Below are 14,848 nucleotides of genomic sequence, written 5' to 3' on the forward strand. Positions count from 1 at the left end.
GCAGACAATAGAAGGGCTCACCTACAACCCAATTTGCTATTTATACGGATTTGTGGAGACCACCACATTTCTCACATCATTACCTTAATTTATCATACAAAAACCAATTAAGTTACCCATGTGGACAAATTAAATTTTAATTTATTATTGTAAGGTCATATATTAATTTTGATCAAAATTGGAACCCACTGAAACTATATAAATTATTGCAAAAGTTCAAACTTTTCATTTTATTTGTATTTAAAGTCATCTCACATGATATGTGTAATAGGGAAAGCAACATTAAAACAGAAGGAAAAGAGTTGTCAATATTTCATCCCTTGGTATAATTTATAACATATGAGACTGCATTTTCCCTCTAAAATGTACAGTTGGGTAACTTCATATTCTTTACCAGTGATGGATCATTTCCAGCATGAAGATGGATGGATGAGTACCTCTGGGCTCTGGCAGCATTGGTAGGGAGGGCTAAACGCTGGGTAGGAAACTTGATGGAGATGGTTTTCAGGAGCTACAAGAAACGGCATTTTTCTTGACTTCAACCATCCATGTTGAAATCATGCCTTATAAGACAGATGGTAGAAGAAAGGAGCGTGCTATTGGCTGGCTGGCTATATGCGTGTTTGCTTGCCTAATCCATCTCATTGTCCAATTGCGATGTCAGCATCTTCAGTCCGTGGTGGCCTCCATTTGCGGTTGAAGATGGTTGCATCTGGTGTGTCTTGGGGTGTCTGCGTCACCCTCTCATCAATCAACTCCAGCAACTCTTGCAAGCCAACTCCTGTTAGTGCAGATGTTTTGACATGTGGAAGAGGTCCAGATTGAACCTGTGAATCTCTTCTTCCTCTTCCTGTCCTCCAGCCCTTGGGCAGAACCTTCCAAGAATCCTCCGAGTCCCCGAATCCAACAGAGGAATCATCATAGTTAACCCATAAGTCTTGCTCGCCCTCCAAGGCCAACCAGCTCTCACAATTGGCACCTTGTTGGTCATCCATTTCCCATTCAGGATTCATATCTTTATCAATTTCATTGTCATGATGACAATCAGCTCCAGAGAGCTGGTCTGACGGAACACTATCATATTCTTCCTCAGGGACTTCTTCTTCGTTACCATATTCATCAGAACCAACTTCCTCTTCTTCAAGATCAATCTATGAACCGATTTGCAAAGGCAATCAAAAGTAATGAGACTTTATACATTTCTCCTTCATAAGATTTTCCTCAAGCAAGGAAAGGGCCAGTAAGTAATAGTACCTTGTTCCAAACTTCAATCATGTTTTTAAGCTTCTCCTTAGATACACCTATCTGCTCAAGAACTTGCAAAACTGTCTCCCGTTGTTCATTAAGATCTGGTGCACTGGAATCCAGCACATGCTGCAATATAGATGTTTTCGGTGCTTAATATTTACATAGCCTAGCAGAACTATCAATGGGACGAAAGACACGAATAAAGAAGAAATAAAAGGATTAGGCATGAAGCAATTTTACTCCTATCACATCATCCAAGAGAAGTTCTTGAATGGTACCAGGAGGACCTATGCAACTTATAGTGAGGTAGAAAAACAAAGAGTTCGTACCACAAGGATATCAGCTTCAACAACCTCTTCCAACGTTGCATGAAATGCTTCCACAAGCTGAAAATATACTAGTCAATCAACAATGAATAGCCATATCAAAGAAGGGAAAGAGCTGATTAACTAGCTACTTACTTGTACAGGCAAATCTGATATAAATCCGACTGTATCACTTAAAAGGACCTTCCTCCTGAGTAAAATATTTTATTACAAGAATAAGACAAAGTAAATCGTTGGCCTAATATCAATGCACAGTTCCATTATGAAACACGGAACTCATATCTATATTTACCCTGATGGAAGAATAACGCTGCTTAATTTTGGATCAACTGTTGCAAACATTCTGCAGAATGAGAACCAAGGTTAGTGATGATGCTATTTTATCTGCCAAGAAATAAAAGGGACAACAAATACAACAGTAGGAGAGAAGATAAGGAACTGGGAGTGCATGTTCTTTAAGCAATGCAAGAAATACTGCTTAGAATCAAAATCAGAATTTCCAAGTGATTTCCCATACCGATCATCACTGTAGAGATAGCTGTCTGTAAGGGCACTAACTAGTGTAGATTTTCCCTGTGAATAAAACAATTTATCAACACAATTTTGTACATGAAATTGTGGCAAGTACACAACTGACAACTATATATATATATATATATATATATATATATATATATATGCACCATCAACCTACAGCATTTGTATAACCAACAACAGCAACAGTAGCAATGTCCTGGCCAATTGAGCCTGCATGCCTCTTGCGAGAAGCACGTTGCAAGGCCCGTGTACGGCGAACCTCTTTGATTTCAGATAACAATTGCAGTCTACGCTCTAAAATTCTGAAATTGAAGAAAATTTAAGCAAATATAAGCATGTCAACAGTAACATAATTCATGCAATCCAATCATACAAACAAGGCAATATTTCTTAACTAATAATTGAGCATAAAATTCTTTGAGACAGTAAACAACAAATACCTTCGTCGTTGGAGCTGCAGTTCTGACTCTCCAGCACCACTAATAAAACCACGTCCTCCACTTCCTCTCCTGTAAATTACTACTGAATCCTTCAGAACATTTTCAGACTAGCAACTATTGTTACTAATTAGAATACAAACAAAAGAGAATATAATGCCCAAGATATTATGAATTGAAGTCAAGAAATTAATAGGAAACTACTGCTAGATGTTTATATTGTCTGCTAATCTACAAAACAAGCAAACAATAAACTTACCCTCTGGCACTAACTACCTCTGCCTCTCCCATTACACCAAAAGTACAGCGTCCACCAGGACCACGTAGGCGTACAAGTCGGCTCTTCTTATACATAAGAGCTGCCAACTCAGCCTATGAACTAAGAGTTTCAGAAATAAAGCCATACAGAAATCTAATAGCTCCTCATTCTCCACAAGTGCAATATAAATCATTATGATATAGAAAATAAAGCACAATTAGAATGCAGAGCGATTACAGGTTACCTGTAACTTCGCTTCCTTTGTCTGTGCATGTGCATTAAATATTTCTATGATAAGGCCTACACGATCAATAACAGGTCTACCCCATTCACGCTGTCATTGGTAGGAGAAGCAATAAAATTATTGAAGAACTTGACCAATGAATACTTCAATTCAAGCCAAAAGATTTGCATAAACTTGTATGTAGAAATTATTCCAACGTACCCCCAAATTCCGCTGCTGGATTCCAGTAAGCATTGCATTTACAAAAACTGCATCTACTCCACCCTATCAATAACATGCAAAGATAAGCAACATAAATCCAAAAGTCTATCACTTCAATGAGGCTAAAAAGATTATTCTGCACAAGCGAAAAGTCCATACCTCTGATTCCAATGCATTTATATGGCATTTTATTGTGCTTACTGTCCCTGTTCCAAAATATGTATCTGCCATATTACAAGATACCAGATCAACATGTATTTAGCAAAAAATGATGAAAATAGATAGGAAAAGATGCATAGGCTAAATATACAGAAAAAGTATTCTCCTTTCTACACAAAGAGCTATAAATAGAACATTCATGCCCCCCCTTGCTTCTCCAATCCAACTAATATCCGGGATTATTCAGTTTGAGATACTACTTAACAGGCAACTTCCTGAGTTGTACAGACCGCTCTATTCACACGATCCTAAGAACTAGAGAGCACCATTTTCTTTAACACTACTGTGCCCCTATAAATGACTTATCAGACCTTCAACTCATGAGTCGAAGTAAACAATACGGCATAGCCTATCCAAAGCTGCTGGCCTGCAGCTCAAAAAGATATACAGAGCGGAGACATGGAAACATGGAGTACATTATACACAGGACATGCAACAGGGATAAAGCATGAAGCAAAAAAATAAGAAAAAAATAGGCTACCAGCACGAGGCCATCTGGCGGCTGGATTCTGAACAACGATATGAGGAGGCACCTCTTTCTCGGAGAACTCGGTTTCGTAGAAACCATCTCGCCGTTCTTCAAGCGAATTGGCGAGGTTGAGAGCTTCGTCAAGCTTCGGTTTCAAAACAGAATCGGGCCTCAACCGAGGCTGCACCACGAAGATCCTTGATGGTAGTGTGCTGTACTCATCATTTCCTTGCTCATCTTGGCGCCTCTGTAGCAGCGGCGAACTCCAGAGTGAGCGGAAGGAAGTGTTAATGGAGAAGTCGAAGCTTGGCTGCAGCAAGGAAAGGTTCGCTAGGGTTCTGAGGCTCAACGGATAGGATCGTATCTGAGAAATTGCTCTCAACATTTGGATGTTTTAAGTGCTCGGAATTGGCTTGTCGACTGGCGGGAGAAGATCGCTGTTGTAGCTCCGGTGGTGCACCACGGCGACAATATACTTTTAACGGGTCGGGCCATCACAGCAGGGTCCGTATCAATAGTTAAGTTACTTAAGTCCAATTGGAGAACTAGAAGAATAGATTTGGGGCGAATTAGATGAAAATAGGCCTATGATTGGCCCAATCCATTTCTACTGGCAAATTATGCTGTGCATCCGTATGCACCATGGTGCATACGGATGCAAAAACGACGTCGTTTTATTAAAAACGCGCGTTTCTCCTTAAAAAAAATTCAAGTTCGATTCCCAGCAACAACATATGAACTAAAATTCCAAAATCGATGAACTATAATTCCATAATTGATGAACTATAATTCCATAATCTAATCTATGAACTAAAAATTCCAGAATGAATGAACTAAAATTCCAAAATCTATGAACTAAACTTTCAGAATCGATGAACTACAATTCCATAATCGATGAACTAAAATTACATAATCTATTAACTAAAATTACATAATCTATTAACTAAAATTCCAGAATGAATGAACAACATAATGTTGTTGCTGGGAATCGAACCTGAATTTTTTTTATAAGGGGAGATGCGCATTTTTAATAAAACGACGTCGTTTTTGCATCCGTATGCACCATGCATGGTGCATACGGATGCACAGCATAACTACTCATTTCTACTCGCTCAATTCACTCACGCAAATTATGTTGTGGAAGTGGACACGATTCCAATGTCGTTTTGGTGGAAAACAACATCGTGTCAATTAAAAAAGATTTATTTTCTTTCGCCGTTAACGGCGTTTATCTTCAGGAAGTCCCATGTTTATAATTTCTGAACTCTATGTTCATAATTATAGAACGCTATGTTTATAATTTTTTAACTACATATTCGCAATTATTGAACTCTATACTCACAATTAGAGAACCCTATGTTCATAATTATAGAATTGTATGTTCATAATTTATGAACTCTAGAAGTCTATGTTCATAATTATTGAACTCTATGTTCATAATTTATGAACTCTAGAAGTCTATGTTCATAATTTTTGAACTCTATATTCATAATTATTGAACTCTATATTCACAATTACAGAACTCTATGTTCATAATTTTATATAACTATGTTAATAATTTTTAAACTCTATATTCATAATTCTTGAACTCTATATTCACAACTGCAAAACTCTATATTCACAATTATGTAACAGTATATCCACAATTTTTTATGTTGCTAACTTTTTTTGACAACTTAAAAAAAATCTGATTGGTGGAGGAAAAATCGTGCCACTAACAACACCGTTACTCCCGAAATACAGAACATCATCGGATTGGACCGGTGTTCACCTTGCAAGGTGGACACGGATCCATGGCATAACAACTCATTCACTTAATTACGTCCTGATTCACGGCGGAAACGAATTGAAATTGAGTTGATTAATGAAAAAAAAATTCCAATCCTTATATCATGGACCTGGGTTCATAGTGCATTGTGAATCTTGGTGCATGTATATGTGTCTTATATTGTCAGTTTTTTGTGTGTTGTGTTATTAAATTATGTATCTTATGGATTTTGTAAATGAAACAAATTATTAATTGTGTCTTATGTTATGAATTTTTGTTTCTTTGTGTTATGAAATTTTGTGCCTATGAACACACAAATTATGTACCTAAATCAGATTTAAAAAGTAAGTAAATATTTTTTTGTGTCTCCCGTGTTATGAAATTCTGTACTTTACGAGTATAAGTTTTGTACCTTGTCGTTTCAATTCAGGGTCCATAATATTATATGAACTCTGACCCATGATATAAATTGCCAGAAATTACTTAAATATTTTTGTTGTTGTTTGGCTAATAAGTCAAGTGTCATGTATTGTGATAGCATCTTAATTACTATTCTAAAAAGATGGTCATAAGTTCAAACTCTCCACAAGTATCTCCACAAGTATCGAACATAATGCTCCTTGATGGATGAGGACGAGCAATGATCATCCTCAGTTGAATTGTAATCCTCATCCTCGGCCACCTTTCTATTTAAGGACAATAATTTAGGTCATTTGTTATTCTCTTGTTTCATTTTATCTATCATATTTATTATTTATTAGTCAAATTAATTCTTTTATATTTGCTAATGTCTTTAGTATATTTTTTATAATTTTTATTTTATTTATTTTTTTTTTTTTGTGTTTGAAAGTATTTTAATATAATTTTAGAATATATAAATTTTATATACTAATACTAAACTTAGGCACCAAGTCAGTTGGAAAGGTTTTTGGTAAGACAGCCTATCCGACAGAACTAATGGGTCCGTTTGGAATTCTGAAAAATGATTTCTAAAAAATGACTCATTTTCCAAAAAATATTTTAATTTCTAGTGTTTGGTTGAATGTCAACAAATTATCTTTTTTTTTTTTTTTTTTTTTTTTTTTTTTTTTCCTGTTTGGCTGAAATTAAGAAATAATTGTATTTTTCTATCATTTTCCTAAAAATGAACGTAACATTTGTTATAATAATAATAATAATAATAATAAATAATGGATTATGATGGTCATCTACCTTCTAACGAGATTTGATGATTTTGCAGGCTCGTTGGAAAATGTTTTATCTAATGGAGATGCAATGCAGTTGCTCTATGCTGTAGTGAAATGTTGGTGTATTTGGAGAAGTAGGAATGACGTGATCTGGAGTGGTAAACTTTGAGATTCCCTTCTTGTTAAAATGGAGGCTTCACGGCTAGTTTCAAGCTGGCAAGTGTTGCCGAATATGGGAGATTCTAGAAGTGTTCATGTTTTACATGAGGACATGAGGTTAGTATTCCAATTGTCCCTACTGATGTGTTAAGTATCTACGTTGACGCAGCTGTTTTTCCAGGCTCAGATCAAGCTTATTTTGGTTTGGTAATTCTAGATGGTGACCGAAACTTCGTAGCAGCCAAAAATGGTTCATTTCATTGTTTACATGATGCTCATTTCGCTGAAGCTATGATTGTGAAAGAAACCTAGGGAGCCCCTAACGTGTTTTGCAACCTTGCTATATAGTTATTTCTTAAAATATAAATATCTAAATTTATAAACAATGATTTACATTATTATTATTATTATTATTATTATTATTATTATTATTATTATTATTATTATTAAAAAATATCTAAAATCTAAAATTTTAATATATAGTACTAATACTGGGCATTGATTTTTGCGCATGGCGCATAGAAAATAGTCAAATACTAGTAATAATAATAATATGTGGTGATGGTGGTGGTGATGGTACAGTAGTGGTTGTGGTGGTATTGGTGTTGGTGGTAGTGGTGGTGTTGGTGTTGGTGGTGGTGGTGGTGGTGGTGGTGGTGTGGTAGTGGTACGGTGGTGTTAGTGTTGGTGATGGTGGTGTTGTGGTAGTGGTGGTAGTAGTAGTGATATGATTGTGGTAGTTTGGTAGTTGTGGTGGTCGTAACAATAATAATCCGTAAACTAACTTTAAAAAGAAGAGAGGTGAGAGAGTTGGAAAATAAAGAATCCACAAAATATCTTCCGACTAAAAAACTTGACATTTTCCAATACGTTTTTTTTTTTTTTTTTTTTTTTTTTTTTTTTTTTTTTTTTTCTGTTGACCAAATTAAAATAAATATTTTCCTTTGACTTCATTTTCTTAAGTACCCAAACACTGAAAAATATGGCCAGAAAATGACTTTCAGAAGTCATTTTCTAAGTTTTCAAACAAAACCTTAATATTATAAATTAAATATTAAATTACAAATAACTCCAGCCACGTCTTGTTAATTCTCATTGACTTGCCAATCACATAAAATGGGACTGAAATGAGTACCTTGGGAGTAGGGGCAGAAATAGGCTATACCCCTTTGTAGAGAGGCCTACGGCCTGACCTATTTATATATGTGAATTAGAAAACCCTAACACCCAAAATTATTTCCTATTCTGCTATTTGGCTATTCAATATTTCCATTCTCACAAGTAAATAGAATAGTTTTCCTGACTTCTTCTATTTAAAAGTTCATGAGGCTTTATATATTGAGTGAAGTTCATGATGCTTTATATATTGAGTGCTCTTAAGTCTTCTATTTATTTTATGTATACATGGACACTGGATAGTCTTCAAACTCTACTTATATTTTAACATGCAAGATCTTTTAATTCCTTTCTATTTCCAAGTTAGGAACATAGTCAATAAAGAAGCAAATAAAACTAATTCAAGTGTGAAATTTGTATTTGCTTAAAGATGATTAATTATCATGTTAGGCTTTGAAGTACCTAAGCCAAAGTAGATATTCAAATTATTGTGATAGATATGTTTTTCTTTTCAGGCTTTTAAATAGGTTTCAGGCTAGACTAGGCTAATTGTAGGCTCAGACTTGAGCTTAAAATAGCTTGCATACAGGCTCAGACCTTAAATTCCTATAGCAAGCACAGAGCTAATTTTCAAAAGTCTAGCTCAGTCCGACCTATTTCCACTTGAGGTTTCTTTCCATATGTTGTGCCCAACTAAATTATACGGAGTAATCAATAATAAGCATTTATGGTTTGAATTTCTCATTTTGGTTGAGGCCATTAAATGCTCCACCTTGGATATAAGCCTTGGAAAATAGCGTGTAAAGGGTTCTCAATCTTTGCCAATTGCCACTAAGAAGCAATATACATTTTTGAGTTAATACTCATTTTAGTCTCTCGATTATTAGGTAAAACGTAATTTAGTCCCAACCTATTAAAAGTATTCAATTTAGTCCTCTAACTTGTAAAATCATATCCAATTTGGTCTTCCGTTACAATTGTCATCCATCCACCGTTATAGGAAAGGACAAAAAGGTCATTTTATCTATAGTTGAGGGACCAAAATGGGTATTAACTATTATTATTGTTGGTTTTAGGATTTTTGGGCCCAGGGAGGTCCAACACAACCTTGGTTGGTGGATACACCTTTCACAATGCGGCTTCTGGGAAATGGCAACAATAGTAGTAAAGAAAATGGTGTTTCTCTATTATCTGGGCATGGACTCCTCCTCTTACATTCACGGAGGGTCCTTTATATAGTAGGCCCTCCTCTCACCGAGTTAAAACATATTAAAAGGCTATTTTAAGGCTAATTACGTTTCGGGGCCGTTCTCATTCCAGATCCGGTCGATGAGCTTCCCCTCCAATGTTTCCAGTTTATATGTGTCAGCTTGGACCACAGCAGCGATGCGATAAGGTCCTTCCCACTTGATCGCGAACTTTCCACCTTCCGTGGGCTGGCTCGCCTGTCGATCTCGTAACCGAGGTCGCCTACTTGAAAGGTTTGTGGGCGAATCCTCCGATCCCGATATCTCTTTACGGCCTACTGATATTCCACCATACGGGCATGCGCGGCTTCCCTTCGCTCCTCCAAGAAGTTATTTTCAATCCTGAGGCTCTCCTCATTTCCTTCATCTGAGTAATTGCGGACTTGGTGGGTAGGCTCGACGGCTTCTACTGGAATCTTAGCCTCGAAGCCATAGGCTAGAGAGAACGGACTTTCACCGGTCGCCCGCCTTTGAGTGGTTCGGTAGGCCCATAGGACTCGGTCGAGCTCATCCGCCCAGTTTCCTCCAATGTCCTCCATCTTTTTCCGGATTCCATCTACGATTGTACGATTTGCATTCTTGACTTGTCCATTGGCCTGGGGGTAAGCAACGGACACCTTAGTGTGGCGTATACTATGCCGTCGACAGAAATTGGCGAGGGGTTGGCAGTCGAACTGCCGACCATTATCGCTGACCACATGCTTAGGTAATCCAAAGCGGCAGATTACCTTCTTCCACAAGAAACGTTGACACTGATATTCGGTGATGGTGGCTAGCGGCTCAGCCTCAACCCATTTAGTGAAGTAGTCGATGGCTACTACACAGAACTTCAGACGCCCGGGGGCGACTGGTAGTGGGCCCAGCAGATCGATCCCCCATTTGGCGAACGGGATGGCCGTAGTAACCGGTGTGTAGAAAGTGGCTGGCCGAGTGTCCTTTCGAGCGAATGCTTGGCAGATCGCGCATTTGGCTATCCACTCGATCACTCGATGCAGTCCCTCATCATAGTAGTGTAACACCCCAGATTTTCAAGACTTTTAAAACTTATATAATAAAGGTAGAATCTCATTAAATCCCAAAATACGATACAAAGAGTACGGGGTGCTATGCCACACCTGAGCTGGAGAACTCAGGTGCACAGGCTAACTAACTAATATCCTTAATAAAGGGAATGCATAACATGGCACGCAGGTCGAAAGGAAAACTATCTACGTCTATACTCCAGGGTTTTAGCGCGCTCCAGTGTCTACTCTTCTGTGCCTGAAAGCCAAATATATCTGTTCAGCGAGAGATGCTGGTAACCCACTCCAACGCGTTGAAATACAATACATATAGATATATACATAGTTATACGAAAAACCATTTCGAAGCATGAAGATATATCCTAAGAGACTCTAGCTTTTAAAACAGGGATCGACTCAGCAGATAGGGCTAAGCACAGACAGCAGTTATACCAAGCATATATAGTTTACAACAGGCAAGACAGGTAAGGTAAGCACAATTAATAATCATAATCCAACATATACGATTCCCAGTGTAAATCCCATAGTCACATCCCCAAGGTACTCATAACAACAACTCATCCGTATCTCATCACATAGCACACTTTGTTGGCGCCACAGGACCAATCGCATGCCCATACATGAGGGTCAGCGCATATAGCTCTGACACGGCCCCGCAGCACCCTGCCCCGTATCGCAACACGGAGGGGTCGATCGCAACCGACCGATGAACCGCAGCTCATCATAGTTTGATCGCAACCAAATAGTGGACCGCAGCCCAAGAGTATGTCATCTGACCGCAGCCAGGAAATATGAACCGCAGCTCATGTAGAAACGTTTGATCGCAACCAAACGGTGGACCGCAGCCCAAGAGTGTAAATCTGACCGCAACCAGCTTCTGAACCGCAGCTCAGGAATGACCAATCCGATCGCAACCGAATTGGGGTATCATGCACACATAACACATAGCAAGCACATGCAACCCACATTAACACATTGGGAAGGGGGAGAAAACGTATAACAAAACCTATGCGTGATCCTTCACATACTAAGAATAATCGTAAGGGGTTCATACTTCTTTCACCTAGGTCAACGGGATACCAATTCAACTAGCATGCAATATATAAGACTCATACAACCTACGAACGGTACCCGAAATATCAAACTAGACATAGGCATGATAGACGGAGTCCGTTGGGACACTACGGGGATCGGGGGAACATCAAACGGGGAAGTCAAAATCCCAAATTGGGTACAAACCAGCGGGTAGCCGGTGGGTGAGGGGTCACCCGCCGGCGGTATTGTTCCGGGCAGCGGGTGCCCGGCGGGCAGCTGCCCGCTGCCAGCGTTGCCCAAGTAGGCCGCGGGTAGGTGGGGGGTTGTAACACCCCGAAATTTTGAAAGTTTTAAGACTTATGAAATAAATGTAAATTCTCATTAAATCCCAAAACATAATATAATAGCGTACGGGGTGCTATGCCACACCTGAGCTAGAGAACTCAGGTGCACAGGCTAACTAACTAATATCCTCAATAATGTAAATACATGAGCATGGAACGCAGGCCGAAAGGGAAACTATTTACTCTACGCTCCAAATCTCTAGCGCGCTCCAGTGTCTACTCCTCTGTGCCTGAAAGCCAAATATATCTGTTCAGCGAGAGATGCTGGTAACCCACTCCAACGCGTTGAATTACAATATAGGTATATATATAGATATAGATATAGGAAAACCATTTTGAAGCAGGAAGATATATACTTAGGAGACTCTAGCTTTAAAACCGGGAATAGACTCAGCAAATAGGGACAAGCACATTAATCAATGATAAACGGTTAAGTAGAGATAACATCATAAGGAATACGCATCTAAGGTCACAGATCACTTTTCAATTCAAACACATCATCATTCAATCATCATTCATATCACATATTCATCGATGGTGCCACGGGACCAATCGCATGCCCCGAACATGAGGGTTAATGCCTATAGCATTAACACGGCCCCGCAGCACCCTACCTCAGTACCGCAGTACGAGGGGAGTTGATCACAACCAACCCTTGGAGAACCGCTGACGAACTCAACGTCGGACCACGATCCGACACACCGCTGACGCGCCCAGTCGGTGGACCGTGATCCCCTTTACAAGGGGGGACTTACGACACTACACACCGTTGGTGCGCACAATCAGCGGGCCGTAGCAGATCAAGCCCGACACACCGCTGAGCTAAACTCAGTCGGTGGGCAAAGATCCTAGGAGACTACGGTCCTGCATACCGATGTCCCACCACTCGGTGGATCGCAGCCAGTCGTAGCCCTACACACCGCCTGATTACTCAGGTCGGTGGACTACAACCTTCCTCGGCTTGTTGGCCCCATACCGCCTGGTGCATCCCGGTCGGTGGGTCATATCACCGAGGCCCATGTGGACCTTCAGTCCTATACATAATCTTTATATACCTGACCGGTCTCTACCAGTCTGGTTAACAGTTGGGATGGTTCTCAACCCATTCAACTGCCCGTATAGTGGACCTCAGTCCTATATCATATCAATATCCCTGACCGATCTTAACCGGCCTAGTTAACAGTTGGGATGGTTCTCAGCCCATTCAACTGCCTGTATAGCCCAATTGGTCTTAACCAAGTTGGGGTCATGCATCACGTAACACACAATAGCACATAATGACACATTGTTCACATAGGGAAGGGGGAACATATAATTAAGCTTACATGTGATCATTCACATTCTAAGAATAGTTCCTAAGGGCTCATATAACTTCCACCTAGGTCCACGGGTTACCAATTCAACTAGCATGCAATTCCTAAGACTCGTTTAACCTACGAATGGTACCCGAAATTCCAGACTAGACTCAGGCACGACAAACAGGGTCTTTTGGGACACCATGGGGAACGGGGAACATCAAACGGGGAAGCCGGGGACCTGGGGTGGGGTGTGGACCAGCGGGTAGCCGGTGGGTGGGGGTCACCCGCCGGCTGCCCGCCGGTGGGCGCTGTTTCGGGCAGCGGGTAGCCGGCTGCCCGGTGGCTGCCCGCTGCCGGGCAGCGCCTCTTTGGGCAGCGGGTAGGTGGTGGGTTCCCCCACCCCCACCTACCCCCCACTGACTCATTCATCACAAATTCGTCCCGGGATCCTTTGTGGAACCCGAAACCATGCTTAGACACTTTTAAACGCAAATAACGACATCACATAAGCAATTAACGGATCAAAAGCAATAATCATGTAGGACTTATCCTATTATGACTTCTAAATATAAACAACACCCGAACATGCCAATTCCCACCCAAATATAAATCAAGAACATCCTCTAATAGGCTTATGACTCTAGTTTAGGCAAGGGTCCATGATCCGTGGTGGACTACGTTAATTAATTAAAGGGATTTCTAATCAAATTAAATCCTTTTTAATTATTATTAATGGAATTAATTAAATAATTAATTCGGGATTAAGGGCCGTAACACGGGGTGTTACACGGGTCCCCTACCCCCAACTACCCCCCACTGACTCTTTTTCACCAAAAACGCCCCGGGAACCTTTGTGGAACCCGAAACCATGCTTAGACACTTTCAAACGCAATTGATAACACACGTAGACAATTAACGGATCAAAATCAAGGAACATATGGCACATAACCTATCATGCTTTTCTAAACATAATCAACACCCAATCATGCGAATTCCCACCCAATATACCAAGAATAATACCATACGAATTCCACGATATACCTAGGGTTCTAATTATTTTTAAATCAACAAGAACACAATTCATCTTCCAAAATCAAGATTCGGTAGGAATATCATGTAACTATCAAGAACCTCATATAATCACTAAGAACATCAAGAACACCATATAATTATCAAGAACGTTATATAATCGTCAAGAACACCATAATTATCAAGAACCTCTCATCATCAAGATCACCCATGGAATCATCCCACCAATCATTAATAATAATATCACAAATCATCAATACACAATAATATGGGGAAATCCTAAGAGGGGAATCATAGCTATGAAAATAGGTTTTGTTGAGACATGGGTTACCTTTTAGCCTTAATTAATTCTTTAGCTATGAAGGGTCTTTCTTGAAGCTTTCTTCTTTCTTGATTTCTCCTAGGGGAATTCTTGGAACTTCTTGTGTGGTGAGGGATTATTGTGGTGGGAATTCTAGGTGCCTCCTTATGTTCCCTATTTATATATCTAAGAGTCTTACTTAGGCCTAATTACTATATGTTTGCTAACTCTATTCCTTTTGGGACTAAGGATTGGGTTTAGGGATAAGGGCCCATGGACTATGGTGGGCCTTTCCTAATTAATTATTGTGATTTAATTCTTTCTTTTGGGTAATTGGTTAAATGATTAATTGGTTTTAGGGATCGTAATACGGGGTGTTACAAGTAGGCCAGTAGTATCCCT

The 14,848-nt window shown here is 39.5% G+C and overlaps 1 protein-coding gene across 1 annotated transcript; it reads right to left on the bottom strand.

Moving 5' to 3' along the window:
- Nucleotides 1-259: 259 nt before the first annotated feature.
- Nucleotides 260-4,451, bottom strand: LOC109168515 (GTP-binding protein At3g49725, chloroplastic). The gene is made up of 13 exons (XM_019317557.1): nucleotides 3,953-4,451; nucleotides 3,412-3,476; nucleotides 3,253-3,315; nucleotides 3,052-3,141; nucleotides 2,808-2,920; nucleotides 2,552-2,620; nucleotides 2,269-2,413; nucleotides 2,092-2,147; nucleotides 1,867-1,917; nucleotides 1,710-1,764; nucleotides 1,578-1,634; nucleotides 1,255-1,374; nucleotides 260-1,151 (listed from the first exon to the last, which is right to left on the bottom strand). Exons 1-13 carry the CDS (start codon nucleotides 4,323-4,325, stop codon nucleotides 642-644), a joined length of 1,767 nt encoding a protein of 588 aa, XP_019173102.1. The 5' UTR covers nucleotides 4,326-4,451; the 3' UTR covers nucleotides 260-641.
- Nucleotides 4,452-14,848: the final 10,397 nt, after the last annotated feature.

This window comes from Ipomoea nil, unplaced genomic scaffold, assembly GCF_001879475.1.
Source record: "Ipomoea nil cultivar Tokyo-kokei standard unplaced genomic scaffold, Asagao_1.1 scaffold3199, whole genome shotgun sequence".
Lineage (NCBI taxonomy): Eukaryota > Viridiplantae > Streptophyta > Magnoliopsida > Solanales > Convolvulaceae > Ipomoea > Ipomoea nil.

Bases quoted from the DNA above. Each gene is read 5' to 3' on its own strand.
- LOC109168515 (XM_019317557.1), bottom strand. From the start codon at position 4,325: ATGTTGAGAGCAATTTCTCAGATACGATCCTATCCGTTGAGCCTCAGA. The intron at 3,316-3,411 runs GTATGGACTTTT...TGTTATTGATAG, and splicing joins TAAATGCATTGGAATCAGAG to GGTGGAGTAGATGCAGTTTT. The intron at 1,635-1,709 runs GTAAGTAGCTAG...GTATATTTTCAG, and splicing joins TATCAGATTTGCCTGTACAA to CTTGTGGAAGCATTTCATGC.